Genomic DNA, 16,955 nt, shown 5'->3' on the forward strand with positions numbered 1-16,955 from the left:
CCAATTTCTCGTTAATTTAGATATAACATATCATGTTTGCATTCTGATAGTTGATTGATAATATTATTGTCGTCTTTCGTAAAATAATATGTGAAAACTCCGGGACCGGTGGGACCGAGAAGTAAAAACAGTGCTAAAAGCCGGTCCCGGTCTCGATTGTTTTTTATTTTTCTTAATAGCCGCTTTAATCTACTTTTTTATGAGAAAAAGATAAGAGTGTTATATTCGATGACATTCCTTTGTATGCACATGTATGTTTCTGATTTATTGTATGTTTGTGTTTTATTCCAATTTTCCTTTTTATGTCAAAATCGAACTGAACTACGTGATTTTTCTCTCCCAAATGAACGCGTTACATTACATTTTCATAAAAAGATAAGGATGTAGAAGAGAAATATTATATATGTACTTATCCAGCTGGTGTATTTGTTTGTAATTTACTGTTGGATGTAGTATTTACAAAATTAAGTCTTCTTTTTTTTTTCATTTAGGTCAAAAACCTGACCACACGATTGATAAAATTTTCATATTCAATGTTGGTGTATTCCGAACCGGGTCTCTGTATATGTACATGTATACGCGGGTTACTGTTCTCTCTCTCTCTCTCTCTCTCTCTCATTTACGAGTGTATCGTGAGAATCGCATTAATTTGTTAAATTATGATGTTATATTAGTTGTTTTAATCAGGGAAGAAAAGCCTCTATGTAAATATTAGAAAAATACGTGCAAAATATGAGTCCAGAATGTACGATGTATGAGGTACTTTAAAAAATTATGTTTATTAGTGAAATGAAAAAAACAAAACAAATATTGTCCTTAAATTTTATTATGATTATTGAAACATGATGAATAATTGTTGTTGATAGCGAAACAAAATTAATGTGCACTCTTGTCAACAACCCCTCCCCCCCCCCCCCCCCGCCCCTTTCCAGAAAGATTCTGAATACAAGAATGATGCTTTTGAAAAGCAAATGTTATACCCCTGTAATCGGATATTCGGGGCGCATTTATATAGCTTTTGGTCCATCCGTCTGTTTGTCAGCAAAAACTTGAACCTTCGGCATAACTTTTGAATGCATGTTGATAGGGTTTTCATATTTCACATGTGTACTCCTCGTGACAAGGCCTTTCTTTACATGCAATTCTTCACCTTTCAAATTTGACCTACTTTTGAAAATCTTTAACCTTAGCCATAACTTTTGAATTGTTAGTAAAAATACACGAGGGTATAAAATGCTTCACGCAGGCATACTTTTCACGAAGCGCTAACAGTAGACCTATTTGTATTTTCAAAACTGAAATTTATTTCTTAAATGAATTTACATGTATGTTTTGCATATTTATAAATGTAGATTTCATTGTTTGTAAATTTGTAAGTTTATGTCAAAATTATACACTTTGAAATATAAGATATTTTGAAAATGGGAAACCGCAAACAGTTTTTGTGCAGCATAATTAATACATATATGTTTATACATATACGTATATAACTATTCACAATAAATATAGTTACCACATAATATTACAGTAAAAACATACCATAGATTATTTGAAGATCATCTAAAGTCAGAGGGTATCTTCTGTATAAATATACAGAATCTGAGAATTTTTGGTGAGCATGTGTATGGAGCGCCAAATTAACATAAACTCAAATAATTGAAGATATCTTCAATTATTTGAAGATATCATCAATTCAATTATTGCTCTCTTTAAATTGAATTAATGCGCGCATTAAAACATTATTGTTCTCATCAAATGAATTTTTAATGCGCACTTCAATTCAATTAATGCTATCATCAATTCAATTAATGCGCGCAATAATTCAGAATTGAAGATATCATTAATTATTTGAAGAGATCTTTAATTGAATTGTTGCTCGCATCAAATGAATTGATGATATCTTTAATTATTTGAGTTTATGTTAATTTGGCGCTCCATACATGTGCTCTATGTATGACACACTTTTATAGATACTATAAATATATTAGGTGGATTTTTTTTAAAGCATTGTATATAAAAGAACCACAACTGAAAAAAGAAAGAAAACTAAGTATCAAATAAGAAAGGAAGAAATATTTTATAGTTATTATTTATTGGTTATATACAACTATACCCATATAAAGAGATCGGGTTCGGAATACAAAACATGAATCTTTGAAAACTGATTTTGACAGAAATAGAAGAAATAAAATAAATGAACAAATAAACTAACTGTAAATTACAAACAAATACACCAGGATAAGTACATGTATATTATTTCCCTTCTACATCATTATCTTCTTTTGAAAAGGTAGTGTAACGCGATCATTTGGGACAAAATGTCACGTACATGTAGTTGAGTTCGATTCTGACATAAGTACATATATAAAGAATATTGGAATAAAAAACCTATACACACAATAAATCAGAAATATATGTATACAAAGGGATGCCATTGAGTATCACGTCCTTATCTTTTTTATGAAAAGGTAGTTAAAACGGCTATTGAGGAAAAATGTCGAGAACGGGACCGGCTTTTAGCATTGTTTTTATTACTCGGTCCCACCAGTCCCGGAGTTTTCACATATTATTTTACGAAAGAAGAAAATAATATGATAAATTTACTATCAGAATGCAGACATGAGATGTCATACCTAAGTTATTGAGAAATGGGGCTCAAATATCCTGATATATTCTGTTTTTATCGAATAAAAGTATCTGGGACCGGGACCGAAGACCGGGTTTTAGTCACGGGACCGAGACCGAAGACCGGGACCGGGACCGGGTTTTAGTCACGGGACCGAGACCGAAGACCGGGACCGAAGACCGGGTTTTAGTCACGGGACCGAGACCGAAGACCGGGACCGAGACCGGGTTTTAGTCAGTACCCAATTACTGCCATCAAGTAAGAATTACATCTTCACAATAAAGATTTTCCATGATATTTTCACGAACAATATTAACAACGAAAAACGCATATCATCTCATTTAATACTATAAATACAAAATGATATCACTTTAAACCACTTTAGGATCTCTTGAACGTTGTCTTTGCTGTGATTCCATTGCATGTTGCCGTCTGAAATAGTGGAACATATATCTTTAGATAATGGTATTCTATAAGTGTATACGCCAAAGGTCAAAGCGGAAATAATGCAATATTTGTAACATGAAACGTGATAACAGAGTGTAGGGCAATACAACAAACGTCAAAGAGGAAATAACGCAGTACAAAATTCTCTGCGACAACACTGTATTCTGTTAGAGTAACATCTATTAATTCAAAGAATAGAATCTGATGCGCTTATTTTATGACGAAAGCGTAGTTTCTGATTTTGGAGTGGCTTAGTCTAATAAATATAAAATCGGGATCGGGTATGCTCAAATTCCCATGTTTGGCCTGGGTTCAAAATGAAAGAAACACAAAGGACTCGGTGCGTTTGGGGCCAAATTCGGCCCCGTGTTCAAATTTAAAGATATCCCTCGCAGTTATATGTTTTTATAAAATGATTATCATATGTCCGTAAGAAGCTTTATTTTTATATAATACATACGTAGATACAGTATTGTTTACGATAACGTTGTGTCATTTTGACGTTATCCTATGCGACGTCATGAACAAGAAGGCTGTGTCTTATAATTGTTATTTTTTTTGGGTAAAAATAAAAGCATATTGATACGGCATGGTATGTAACAACGAGAGGGTATGTTACATACAGTGGCATAAATGACAGGTATATACAGTGTTACAATATTTTTGGTACATAGCGTCGCCATTCGTGCAACCAATTGTAACATACCTTGCGGGGACTGCACCTTTTTAGGCCGATTCCGGGACTGCATCTTTAGGCCGATTCCGGGATCGTCTCGTTGTAGTACAAAGCGTGCCATATCATTACACTGTGATTACTATTTGAAAAGTTTAATTGACTCACTCCGAAAGTTTTCACGAATTGTAAATGATTCAATGTGGCGGATGCTACGATTTGAACGACGATTTGTGCAACTGTATTTAGTAATTGTAGAGTAACCCATATTCAATTTTTACATTCAGCATTTGGTTTGTCTCTACATTTGGATTAAATTGTAGCAGACAATTTTGTTTTTAAATGCATTTTCAATTGATGTTATTTTCCCTAGAAAAAACAGAAATCTTGTCTACCTACATGTATACGATGTTTTTATCAATTTAGATTTTTACTGAGAGTTCAATTGCTCCTTAAACGGATTTTGAAGAATTTCGTCAAGGCATTCCATTGTGTCTCGAAATAAAAGACACCACATATTCGTCCACTTCTGCTTCATACTTAGTTATTTTATTGAAAGTAGATATTAACGGCAAACTAATGATTTCAGCTTCTCCATCGTCAACTTCCCATATTTATGTCGCAATATTCCACTCTCGCCTGCATATGGTGATTATATTTCTCAACTAAATCGATACGCAAGAGCTTGTTCTGGGTATATGGTCAGTTTTTAAATCGAGGCAATCTACTGACAAACAGACAAACAAGTTGATGGATAGGAGTTTGAGCAGTCTGGTTTTAAAGTCAGCATTTCGCAAATTCTATGGTCGTTATAACGTTCTAGTTTGCCAGTACAACCTATCATTACGTCAAATGCTGTCTGAAGTGTTTTATACCGATTGTTAGGCCGTTGTTGGCATACTGATTTTGACTACGGATAACTCCGTTTACTTGATCAACATATAGGGCTCACGGCGGGTGTGACTTGTCGACAGGGGATGCTTACTCTTCCTGGGCACCTAATCCTACCTCTGGTATGTCCAAGGGTCCGTCTTTGCCCAACTCTCTATCTTGTATTGCTTATAGGAGTTTTGAGATTAATCACTGTTCGTTATTTTCACCTTTCATTGTCGTCGCGTTATTTGCTGGGTCAGCCAAGTTATCGGCATACCTGTCCATCCATTCAACTGATGTTTATGTAACACCACTAACCCGTGGATCTTACATGACATATTTTCATGTACATGTATTATTGAGTATGTTATTGTCTAAACCACACAATCTGAAAATAGCATTGAAAAGGAATTCATTCCCAATAGTCTGTGTGAAGTTTAGACAGAAATTGAATTCATCATGGAATGTTGATGATGTAATGTCCATCAGTATTCACTGATCTCCAGGAGAGGTATATCTTCCATGACCATAACGCCCAAGCGAGAAGAAACTGTTTTGTATGGTCCGAATTTCGACAATTTTTTCCACCTTATAAAACAACTGTTAAATCATCACACGTACGAATTTATGAAGCTGTACGACATGTCATGCATTATTTCACCTGTTTGAACCAGAATTACTTGATTTCAAATCGGTGTTTACTAACAACCGTCACTCGGCCATTTCAAGTGACAGTCACATGTGCAGTTCAAACTTTCAGATCATCGGTGGTCTTATCTGTGTAAAACTGTGTATTTTGTTACAACAGTACCGTGCTATAAGTTTAATAGAAATATAAACATCATATACCTCTTAGTAATTCGTTGTTTTACGACCTTTCAGCCTTAAAATTAGACAGTTGCATCTGAGTTAATACATCATGTTGGGATTCCCTTGACGCGGGTAAGGCTATTTATAGACGCCTGACAATGTATACTTTATGCGTCAACCGAAACACCTTGGGTCTTTCACCGAAACACACCGTGTTTTCAGTGAAAGGCTCAAGGTGTTCCGGATGATTTATGCGTACCACACTATATTCAATTTCTAAATAATATCACTGTTTTCTTTTACATGCAAATGTTTTCAAGCATGTAATTAAGGGAAAGTTAATAACTTTAAACACTAATTGATCTGCTTGAAAGTAATTATGTACAAAAATAATACATGAACATCAGATCATACAGCTTTAAAAGACACAATCCACGTAAATTTGATGCTTTAGATCCGCTAAGCGGTAACGGGTCCAAAACATTTAATGATAAATAATAAATTTTGATTCCAATAAAAGAAACGTGAAACAAACTGCAAACTAACCAAACATGAGATTAACGGCACGATGCAGTACAATAACTATTATGGAATCCTAACACTTACTTGAATGAGATTTTCGCCCTCTATTTCCCTCACAATGACACTGTCTTTTGACTTTCCGTCCACAGCTTTTAAATCTACAGTCAATTTTCCGTCAGAATAAGTAAAGTTTGCCTGAAATGTAACAATGTACAAATATAGGTTTGAATAGCATTTCATTTTTAGACGGGGTCACGTGACCCTGTCTATTAGTTTACTGTCAGTCGAGGCCTCAAAACGGAAGCCGTGCCGAGAACATATGAATTGAATCTACGTGAAAGAAAAGAGTACATAAATTGCTCTGATCATTTTGTACACAGATCTGAAAAATATAAGATCAATATTTTGAAGAAAAAAACCCCAATCTTTTAATTTTTCATTGATTTATTAGATGAATTTGAATTATCTTTCATACAGAAACGATTGTTGTTTTCATGAGCAAATATTCTTACTTTGTTTACATCCGGCCTTTTTTACGGAAGAAACCCGAGAATATAAGAATGTATCCGGAGTTTGTCGTGTTATTTATTCTATGCACGCAAAAAAATAGTTTTAATGCAAGCCAACAATATTACCCCCCGACAACTGTACAGGCGAGTTCTTTTGGACGTTTTCCTTATTTATTTTGAGGTCAAATGGTCAAAGTCTCTTTTTCACAATATACTGTAGATTTTCAAGAGCTTGCCTCTAACTTTTATACATGTACTTGCTGGTGCATGTTTATCAGACTTCAAATCCTGATGAAATTCAAGATTCATGTTGCTTTTGAAATCCAAAGGCCAAAGGTCAAGGTCATTATCACACTAAATACCTACTGCGGCCATTCAAAGCTTCATACTTATAAACTATATAAAATACGTGCATGTTTTTACTTCTTGAATGCAAGCTTGCATAATTTTCCAAACTGCAACTCGACCATGCGCATCTTTGATGCATGATATTTTGAAATTATATAATTTACAGCTCTTTATATCATATTATTTTTTTTAAAAAGATGTCTGGCTTGTGGACTTGTATATTTATGATTGACTATCACATGTATATATCTTTCATTGAATAGGAAACTTCTAGTCTTATAAGATATGTGTCAAAAAATTTGAAATTATGTAAATAATTTGTTAAAATGTTTACAATTTACATGTACATATTTACAGTTCTAGTAGTTTAGAAATTATTTTTATGCCCCCGAGATCGAAGATCAGGGGGCATATTGTTTTTGTCCTGTCTGTCATTCTGTAATTTTGTAATTCTGTCTGAAACTTTAACCTTGCAATAACTTTTGAACAGTAAGCTTTGATATTTCACATGAGCATTCCTTATGACAAGACCTTTCCGTGGGTACCACCAATTTTTTTTTACTCTGTGACCTTGACCTTGGAGTTTGACGTACTTTTTGAAAACTTTAACCTTGCTAATAACTTTTGAACAGTAAGGGCTAGAGCTTTGATATTTCACATGAATATTCCTGATGACAAGACTTTTCCATGGGTATCAACATTTTTTACCCTGTGACCTCCACCTTGGAGTTTGACGTACTTTTTAAAAACTTTCACCCTGCTAATAACTTTTGAACAGTAAGTGATAGAGCTTTGATATTTCACACGAGTATTCCTTGTGACAAGACCTTTCCGTTTGTACTAAACCTTTTGACCTTGACATTTGAGCTACTTTTAAAAAGATTGACATTGGTCATAACTTTTAAATAGTAAATATTAGAGCTTTCTTATTGCACTTGAGCATTTCTTGTGACAAGATCTTTCCACTGGTACCAAGATATTTGTCTTTGTGACCTTGGCCATCTTCGGAATTGGCCATTATCGGAGGCATTTTGTGTTTCACAAACACATCTTGTTTTTACAAGTGTGGAGTGTTTACATGTCCATCTCATTATAACCCTTTCTGTGATACTGAAAATAGCGATGAAAACCCAGCATTGCAATTCATTTAACCCTGATCAGGCATCAGTCTGTATTATTAACTCAAAATCTCACATTGCAATAGTATTATATTCTTTACACAATCATAGATCACTGGTCTGTATCGATGTTATTAAATGTACTATTCAACAGTAATGCTTTTACAATTGTTAATTGCCCAGATACTGGTATATGCATAATATTCTAAAATGCCTGAATTTGCAGCACTTAATGTTATATTGTTTCACTTGAGAAGACAGTTGTCTGGCTTGTGGACTTGTTTATTTATGTTGGACTGTAACATGTAAATATTTTTCATTGCATAGGAATCTTCTAGCCCAAATGTGTGTCAAAAAAATTGAAATTACTATGTTACCAATTTTGTTACAATATTTACAATTTACATGTTCTTGTTTACAGTTTTAGTAGTTTAGAATTTTTTTTTTACTAAAGAAAGAATTGGAGTGTTTACATATCCACTTGATTTTAACCTTTCATGTGTTATTGACAGGTTGTATTGTGCAATTCCAAAGTATGCCATTGTCAATTTTATCTTTAACATTTGGTTTCATTATGTTGGTCCATAAAAAAATAAGCTGTTAAACATATACTGTCATATGTCAACCTATCATATGTTATCTTTCTGTTCTGTTGACATATTAAACGTTGTTCCATACCTTTATCTATATTTCTTTTCATTTACTTTATTATAGCATTTATGCTTTTTCACAAGAGTTCAGCACCTGATTTAGCTATGAAGAGATAAGTGCACAAGTTAAAATGGTGACCTTCACTATAAGATACAAACCAAGAATACTGAGGTTTAATAAGGAAAGAACTATCTCGGCGAAATGATAACCAAAAATATCGAGTTCTGGATCATATTGATTATACAAAACTGGCCACAAGACTAGGAGGTCACAATACAAGCATTCATTTAGATATTCGTTTTGTCCTCAAAACCATAAAAAAGGAACAGATTTCAAGAAAATTTCGATTTTGAACACTTCTTTTCTTATATCAAAAACACGAATAGGAAGTTGTACGTAAATCTGCAATTCAAGACCTATGTCTGATTAAAGTATTTGTCTGGAGAGTTTTCATATGAATTGTCATCTTAGCATAACTGCATCATTTCTGAAAGTCTCTATAACCTTCATCTCTATAACCTGTATCTCTATAACCTGCATCTCCAAAACTTGTACCTCTATAACCCGCGTCTCTATAACCTGTATCTCTATAACCTGTATCTCTATAACCTGTATCTCTATAATCTGTATCTCTATAATCTGCATCTCTATACCCTGCATTTCTAAACTGTACTTCTATAACCTGTACCTCTATAACCTGTACCTCTATAACCTGCATCTCTATAATATGTACCTCTATAACCTGCATCTCTATAACCTGTATCTCTATAACCTGTATCTCTATAACCTGTATCTCTATAATCTGCATCTCTATACCCTGCATTTCTAAACTGTACTTCTATAACCTGTACCTCTATAACCTGTACCTCTATAACCTGCATCTCTATAACCTGTACCTCTATAACCTGTATCTCTATAACCTGCATCTCTATAATATGTACCTCTATAACCTGCATCTCTATAACATGTACCTCTATAACCTGCATCTCTATAACCTGCATCTCTATAACCTGTATCTCTATAATCTGCATCTCTATAGCCTGCATCTCTAAACTGTACTTCTATAACCTGTATCTCTATATCCTGTATCTCTATAGCCTGCATCTCTATAATCTGTACCTCTATAACCTGCATCTCTATAATATGTACCTCTATAACCTGCATCTCTATAACATGTACCTCTATAACCTGCATCTCTATAACCTGCATCTCTATAACCTGTATCTCTATAATCTGCATCTCTATAGCCTGCATCTCTAAACTGTACTTCTATAACCTGTATCTCTATATCCTGCATCTCTATAACCTGCATCTCTAGACTGTACTTCTATAACTTGTATCTCTATAACGTTCATATCTATAACCTGCATCTCTATAACCTGCATCTCTATAACCTGTATCTCTATAACCTGCATCTCTATAACCTTCATCTCTATAACCTGTACCTCTATAACCTGTATCTCTATAACTTGCATCTCTATAACCTTCATCTCTATAACCTGTACCTCTATAACCTGTACCTCTATAACCTGCGTCTCTATAACCTGCATCTCTACATCTCTAAAACCTGCATCTCTATAATCTGTATCTCTATAACCTCCATCTCTAAACTGTACTTCTATAACTTGCATCTCTATAACCTTCATCTCTATAACCTGTACCTCTATAACCTGTACCTCTATAACCTGCGTCTCTATAACCTGTATCTCTATAATATGTATCTCTATAACCTGTACCTCTATAACCTGCATCTCTATAACTTGTATCTCTATAACCTGTACCTCTATAACCTGCATCTCTATAACCTGTATCTCTATAACCTGCATCTCTAAACTGTACTTCTATAACCTACATCTCTATAACCTGTACCTCTATAACCTACATCTCTATAATCTGCATCTCTATAACCTGTACCTCTATAACCTGTATCTCTATAACCTGTATCTCTATAACCTGTACCTCTATAACCTGCATCTCTATAACCTGTATCTTTATAACCTGTACCTCTATAACCTGTATCTTTATAACCTGCATCTCTATAACCTGCATCTCTATAACCTGCATCTCTACATCTCTAAAACCTGCATCTCTATAACCTGTATCTCTATAACCTCCATCTCTAAACTGTACTTTTATAACTTGCACCTCTATAACCTTCATCTCTATAACCTGTACCTCTATAACCTGTATCTCTATAACCTGTATCTCTATAACCTGTACCTCTATAACCTGCATCTTTATAACCTACATCTCTATAACCTACATCTCTATAACCTGTATCTCTATAATCTTCATCTCTATAACATGTACCTCTATAACCTGCATCTCTATAACATGTATCTCTATAACCTATATCTCTATAACCTGCATCTCTATAATCTCTATAATTATATTTATTAAACATTACTAGGAGCCCTAGATATGTACTTCAACCTACCACTAACCCTATCTAATATCACATTTAATACTTGCCCTATCATTATACCAATATCTACACTATCCTAAACACATTCTTAAACCTAGGATTTAACCCAATCCGTAGAGAGTCAGTTGGATTTAATTCAATCCGTAGAGAGTCAGTTGGATTTAACCCAATCCGTAGAGAGTCAGTTGGATTTAACCTTAACCCTAGGACATAACACTAACTTTAACCTTTACCCTCGGAATTCACTCGATCTATAGATCTAATATCAACCATAGGATTTTATCATTTGTTTATGATGATAGTATTAAGCAATCAATACGATAATTATAAATATGTTCTAACATCAACCCTATGACTCATTTTAACTGTTACCATAGCTGTAGATTGACTCAATAATTGTATAAGTTTATAACCCAAACTACAGACCCAAACCTAGGCTTAACATTCAGCGCTATTTAAAGTGTACCGTAAATTTAATCTCCACTGTAGCCTTAATTAAATCAACATTTTAGCCATAACCCTAATGCTAGGAATAAACCATAATAATATAGTCCTAATATTTCGTGTGATTCATTTTTGTTTTGCGTCCCACTCGAGAATATTTCACTCATGTAGAATGTCATCATCTGTAGTGCCATCCGTGGGGATCCGGATTAAGATAAGTCATCAGTACCCGAACGTAAGAGGCGACTAAATGTGGCGGCCCTTCGGATGATACCGCAAAAACTGAGGCCCCGTGTCACAGTAGGTGTGGCACGATAAAGATTCCCCTGTTCAAAGGCCACAAGCACTGAGCGCAGGCCTAAATTTTGCAGCCCTTCACCAGCAATGGTGACGTCTCCATATGAGTGAAAAATTGTCGAGAGGGACATTAAACAATGTACATTCAATCAATCTGTAGTACCTCACATTTAGGTCCATGTAAGACCCGTAACATCGAGGTATCGTTAGCGCGCCAGTGCCAGTCGCGAAACAGGACCTTGGTTATCATTGCACTAACCCTAAAACTAATCAACTGTATCTGAAGGCGTAAACCTTGGACTAGCCGTTGCCCTAATTCTAGCACTGGTCTTAACCCTTCCCCAGGGCTGATTCCATTGCGTTGCTTTATCCCTAATATTTATTCTTTACCAACACCCCAGCCTTAATAACCCTAGAACGTCACCTAACTATATCCTAAACCCAAAATACCCCCATCCAACAACTTTAATTCGATCACTAAGATCACGGGTAACCTTGAATTTGCGGTCGTCTTCGTTCACGTCATTCTCCTGATCCAATGTTAGCTGATTTCTGACTTCTTTCATTGGCAGTTTCCTGACGAACTCCACCTTGCCGTCCTTTACTGCGATGATCAGGATTGGCTTCAGTTGGGCTACCGCCTTCCGTTTGATTAAGTTCATGCCTGTATACAAAAGTGAAATGAGCAATGAATGATGCAAGCAGCTGACGCGGTTTCGTGTAAGCAGTATGTGGCCAACAAGAGTGAATCTTACTATTTTGGGGTATGTTAAAAGAGATTAAAAAGGCCATAAAGTATTGGTTTTTAAGGTTTGAGTTCAAGGGTGAGAAATCTTTTCGTTTATTAAAGGTTTAACTTTTCTTTGGATCTACCAAGAGAATTGACTGGCATACTGCAGATAAAGAAATTAATACAACAGTTTTAATTTCAATATGTTCACTATGATGTATGATTATGCAATCTGACCTCCTACAACACGTAATAAAATATCGAAATAGAGCTGCCTGCAATCAAATAAGGTGGGCTTTACAAATAAATCAAGTATATATACATGCAGTAAATAACATACAGAAAATATTTCAATGCTTTCGTAATCGAAATTTTAGAAGCAGGTTTTCCTATAACGTGAAATGAAATCCATCGCGATTGTAACAAATCGTGAAATTATTTGTTTTGCTTGCTTGAACATTATTTTACGTCTTACTACATAATTTTTCTCTTATTTTGTTTCATATTGTCTTTTTCATTCTTTTCATTTGATCACCACCATCACCTTTCAGCAAGACAACGCAAGCTATACCACGTGCTGTTGGTGACTCGAAACAACTAATGTGATATTCTTGTGACAGAAATGGTCAACTTGGCTTATATTCATTTAAAAGACATGCGATGTATGACGGTGCAGATCCATGGAAGAAACAATGTGTATACATGTAGGTCAAAATTTTGTATTTGGGTCGGTAATGGATAGGAAGCCAATGGAGTTCCGCCAGAATCGGAAATATGTGTTCCCGTTTCGGCGACCTCGTAACTAGACGAGCAGCAGTATTCTGCACCCGTTTCAGCCTGTCCAATGTTTTCCCCAATTCCAAAATGTAGACAGTTTCCATAATCAAGTTTATATGTTACAAAGGCGTTTATCAGGGCTTTGCAAGATTCATTTGTTAAGTAACGTTTTATCCGCCCGATGTTAATGATCTGATGGTGACATGATTTGACGACTGGTGACACTTGTTTTTCTATTGTAAGATGTTTATCGAAAAATACGCTTAAATTTTTAACGCATGTTGTACTCTTGGTAGTATGGTCCCCCCTTGAGATGTATCGGTCTAAGTTTTGTTTCGATCAAAATAAAATTACTTCAGTGTTGTCTGATTTAATTTAAGAAGTTCGATCTCATCCAAGATCCTATGTCTGCGATGCAGGATTTCATGCGAGATACGTAGTTTGCCAAATTTTCTTCTGGTCTGATTACCATGTAAACATGTGTGTATCGTCCTCGTAGCAATGATACTTCATACCATGGCGATGACATATTGTTCCAATGGGTCTTGCGAAAAGACAGTATAATTTGGGTACTAAAACAGATCCATGGGGAACACCAAAAGGTACCTGGTGGGTATCTGACATAATAGGTCCAATGGTAACACAATGGTGCCTATCTTGTAAATAGGATCTGATCCATTCTAAGCCATCACCATTAACTCCACGTGATACAGAAGGTGTTGAAGTAGTATATATTGGTTGATGACATCGAAGGATGCTGACAAGTCAAGAAGGACAAGGACTGCCGTTGATTGTTGATCGAGCGCCGACGTGATATCGCAATGTACTTTAACGAGGACCGTTTCCGTAGAAAGTTTAGCACTGTATGTTGATTGGAGTGGCTTCCATAAAGAATATGAGTCAAGGTGACTGTCAAACCTACTAGCCACAGCTTTCTCCAGAATCTGGAAATAAAAGATAGACTGAAGACTGGATGATAGCTTTTAAAAACCTCTTTGTCAAGTTCAGGTTTCTTTAGAAGAGGTCGAACAAGCGCCTCCTTAAATAAAGAAGGAAAAACTTTCTGGTCATAGAGGAGTTTGATATCCTGGTGATCAAGGGAAGGAATGGTTCGATAAACTTTTGAGACGTGGGAATAGGGTCGAGCACACACGATTTACTGGGAGCTTTCATAATGATAGATTTGAGTTCTTGTTCAGTAGCATGCTGAAACAAAGCTAGAGATTGGCCATTATATGGTAAATCTGCACCCAAGTAGTTTTGATTAGCATCCGGTTTTTTGCTGCAAGGTTTCTCTGATCAATGTCAATTTGCCGATGAAAAAGGTAGAAAACCGGTTCGAGAAGACTGTATCTGATATAGATGTTGGTAAAAGATTTTGTTGTTTTTTACTCTTAAAAGGTTTGTGATTTTGAAAAAAGCTTTTAGATTTGCCCACATTCCTCGAGTTTTAAGAATAGAAATCCTTTTAGCCTTGCTGAGCAAGTAGCCTAGGTTTTTACATGCTGCTTTAAATAACTGATGATGAATTTCAAGTTGTGTGTTTCGCCAGCATCTTTCCGCTTTCCTTTTTTTGTTGTTGGTTGTTTTGCAGTCCTCAGATCGTCCGAATACCATTTTTTATTTGGTCTGATGATGATGGTTTTTGGAACAAGTGGAAGATGTATGTTCAAAATTTCAGCGAGACCTTTGTTGTAGGATTTAACAAGTTCATTCATCGGCACTGAGGCATCTGGCGTGGTGTTAACAGATGCACATAGCTCGTGAATAGAAAGCGTTCTAACCTGTTGGCTGCTGCGACCACTAACCGTGGTAAAATTCCTGGTTCCTATTTGAATAACAGTCTACGATCTTGGCATAAAATTGCGTTTTGAGGTACACGCAGAACTGATGGATAGTGATATTTGTCTTCCTTTGTTTCTTTGTTTTATTTCTTGTTTGCTTCCTGCCTTGTTGATCACGGATACGGGTATATATTTTTTTTATCCCATGGTGTCGCAAAACCGAACAAATTATTCTCAGCTAAAATAGACACTTTTTCGAATCATATTTGGAAGAACATAACACAGACTCGTGGGAATTGATGTTGATTTCTTCATTTTTATTGTGTTTAATAAAATCGTTTCTGAAGATGAAGCCACTATACCATTGCAATCTTTTTCTGTCAATTCATTTTTCTAATGCCTCTACATATATATTATGACGGCTTTCCTTTTTACAAAAAAATCCCATTTTGTTAAATGAAAGTATTTCACAATTGTTAGGAATGAAGACATTCTATACCTGGTCCTTTCAGATGATCAATATACTTTTGAATTTTTCCCAGCACTTTACACGTTTGAGAAATCAATAAATTGATGTGAAGAATAATACGTCATGGAAACCAGCAGCACTCGGTGCCCTTAAGTATCGGATCAATATCAATAATCAGGGCTAGTCAAAAATGAAAGATGAATCGTTCTACAATTGACAGAAATAGCTAGAAATTGTCCATATGATATTTACATGAAAAAGGAAAGATTATATTCTATATTTCAATAATGCATTGTAATAAAAGCGAGAGTCACAATGTTTTGAACGAGACCTTGACAAAGAAGGTCCCGTTTAACGATAGTAGTTGGTTGGTTGTATATTGTTTAACGTCCCACTATAGAATTTTTCACTCATATGGAGACGTCACCATTGCCGGTGAAGGGCTGCAAAATTCAGGCCTATGCTCGGCGCTTACGGCCTTTGAGCAGGGAGAGTTCTTGATCGTGTCACACCTGCTGTGACACAGGGCCTCGGTTTTTGCAGTCTCATCTGAATCATTTAATAGTCGCCTCTTACGACAAGCAAGGGGTACTGTAGAGCTATTCTAACCCGGATCCCCACGGGATGGTACCTCAGATGATGACATTCTACATGAATGCATTATATACAGTGTATTAGGATATAATGCAACTCCTAATTCATCACGTTACACTGACAAATATCAATGTTCATTTCTAAACTTTAACATGAAAAAAATTGACTTGATTTTCGCGTTGTTTAGATACGAACTTACCCATAGCCTCCAGATATTCATCGCCATTTTCTGCCTTTATAAATTGCCAATTCCCCTCAAATTTGCTCTTGATTTCCTCCAAGGCCATGTCTGTGTGTCCGTTGGTGATGCTTTGGGAAGCTCGTTTGTTCTTATCCCGGCAGAGGAGCCTGTCAGCTTAATTTATATAAAGTCCTTCGTCCCTCCTTTTGAACTCTGACTATCCTGACTGAATAGGAATACGAAAATTCAATAATGAGAAGAATTTAAAATCCACGTTCGATTTCATTCCCTCTCGGGGGGGATTTCACAATGTTCATAACAGCGTGGAGAACTACCCGTAATCTGGTCACGATCCAATATACTTTATTTGCATGTATGTAGATTAGAGATTTTAATTGATTTGAAGATGCAATAGTAAGATTGATTTCTAAGCATCTTAGTAAAGTCACAGTTTATCAATTCACGATAAACTATTCTATAACATTTGACTTACGAGAAGTACACCCTACAGCCCCAAACTGAAGGTGGAAAACGATAGTTCTAGGGGTCCCCATTCTTACTTAATCTTTTATGGACTCTTCAAAGATTAAGTTGTTATTAGCCTCCATTATGACCCTTCATGATGTAAAATCATGTAATTATAATGTCATAATAAAGTTACATTTTATCAATTCACA

The 16,955-nt window shown here is 35.4% G+C and overlaps 1 protein-coding gene across 1 annotated transcript; it reads right to left on the bottom strand.

Annotated features, from left to right (window-relative positions):
* Positions 1-2,072: 2,072 nt before the first annotated feature.
* LOC125657638 (fatty acid-binding protein homolog 5-like) lies at positions 2,073-16,526 on the bottom strand. Its single transcript, XM_048888334.2, has 4 exons — positions 16,297-16,526; positions 12,238-12,407; positions 6,036-6,146; positions 2,073-3,058 (listed from the first exon to the last, which is right to left on the bottom strand). The coding sequence occupies exons 1-4, from the start codon at positions 16,382-16,384 to the stop codon at positions 3,008-3,010; spliced, it is 420 nt and encodes a 139-aa protein (XP_048744291.2). The 5' UTR covers positions 16,385-16,526; the 3' UTR covers positions 2,073-3,007.
* Positions 16,527-16,955: the final 429 nt, after the last annotated feature.

Source organism: Ostrea edulis, chromosome 1 (genome assembly GCF_947568905.1).
Source record: "Ostrea edulis chromosome 1, xbOstEdul1.1, whole genome shotgun sequence".
NCBI classification, from domain to species: Eukaryota; Metazoa; Mollusca; class Bivalvia; order Ostreida; family Ostreidae; genus Ostrea; species Ostrea edulis.

Excerpts from the sequence above, each read along its gene's own strand:
- LOC125657638 (XM_048888334.2), bottom strand. The coding sequence starts at position 16,384 with ATGGCCTTGGAGGAAATCAAGAGCAAATTTGAGGGGAATTGGCAATTT. Across the intron at positions 12,408-16,296 it reads TGAATATCTGGAGGCTATGG|GCATGAACTTAATCAAACGG; the intron begins GTAAGTTCGTAT and ends TTTTGTATACAG. Across the intron at positions 6,147-12,237 it reads AAGACGACCGCAAATTCAAG|GCAAACTTTACTTATTCTGA; the intron begins GTTACCCGTGAT and ends GTTACATTTCAG.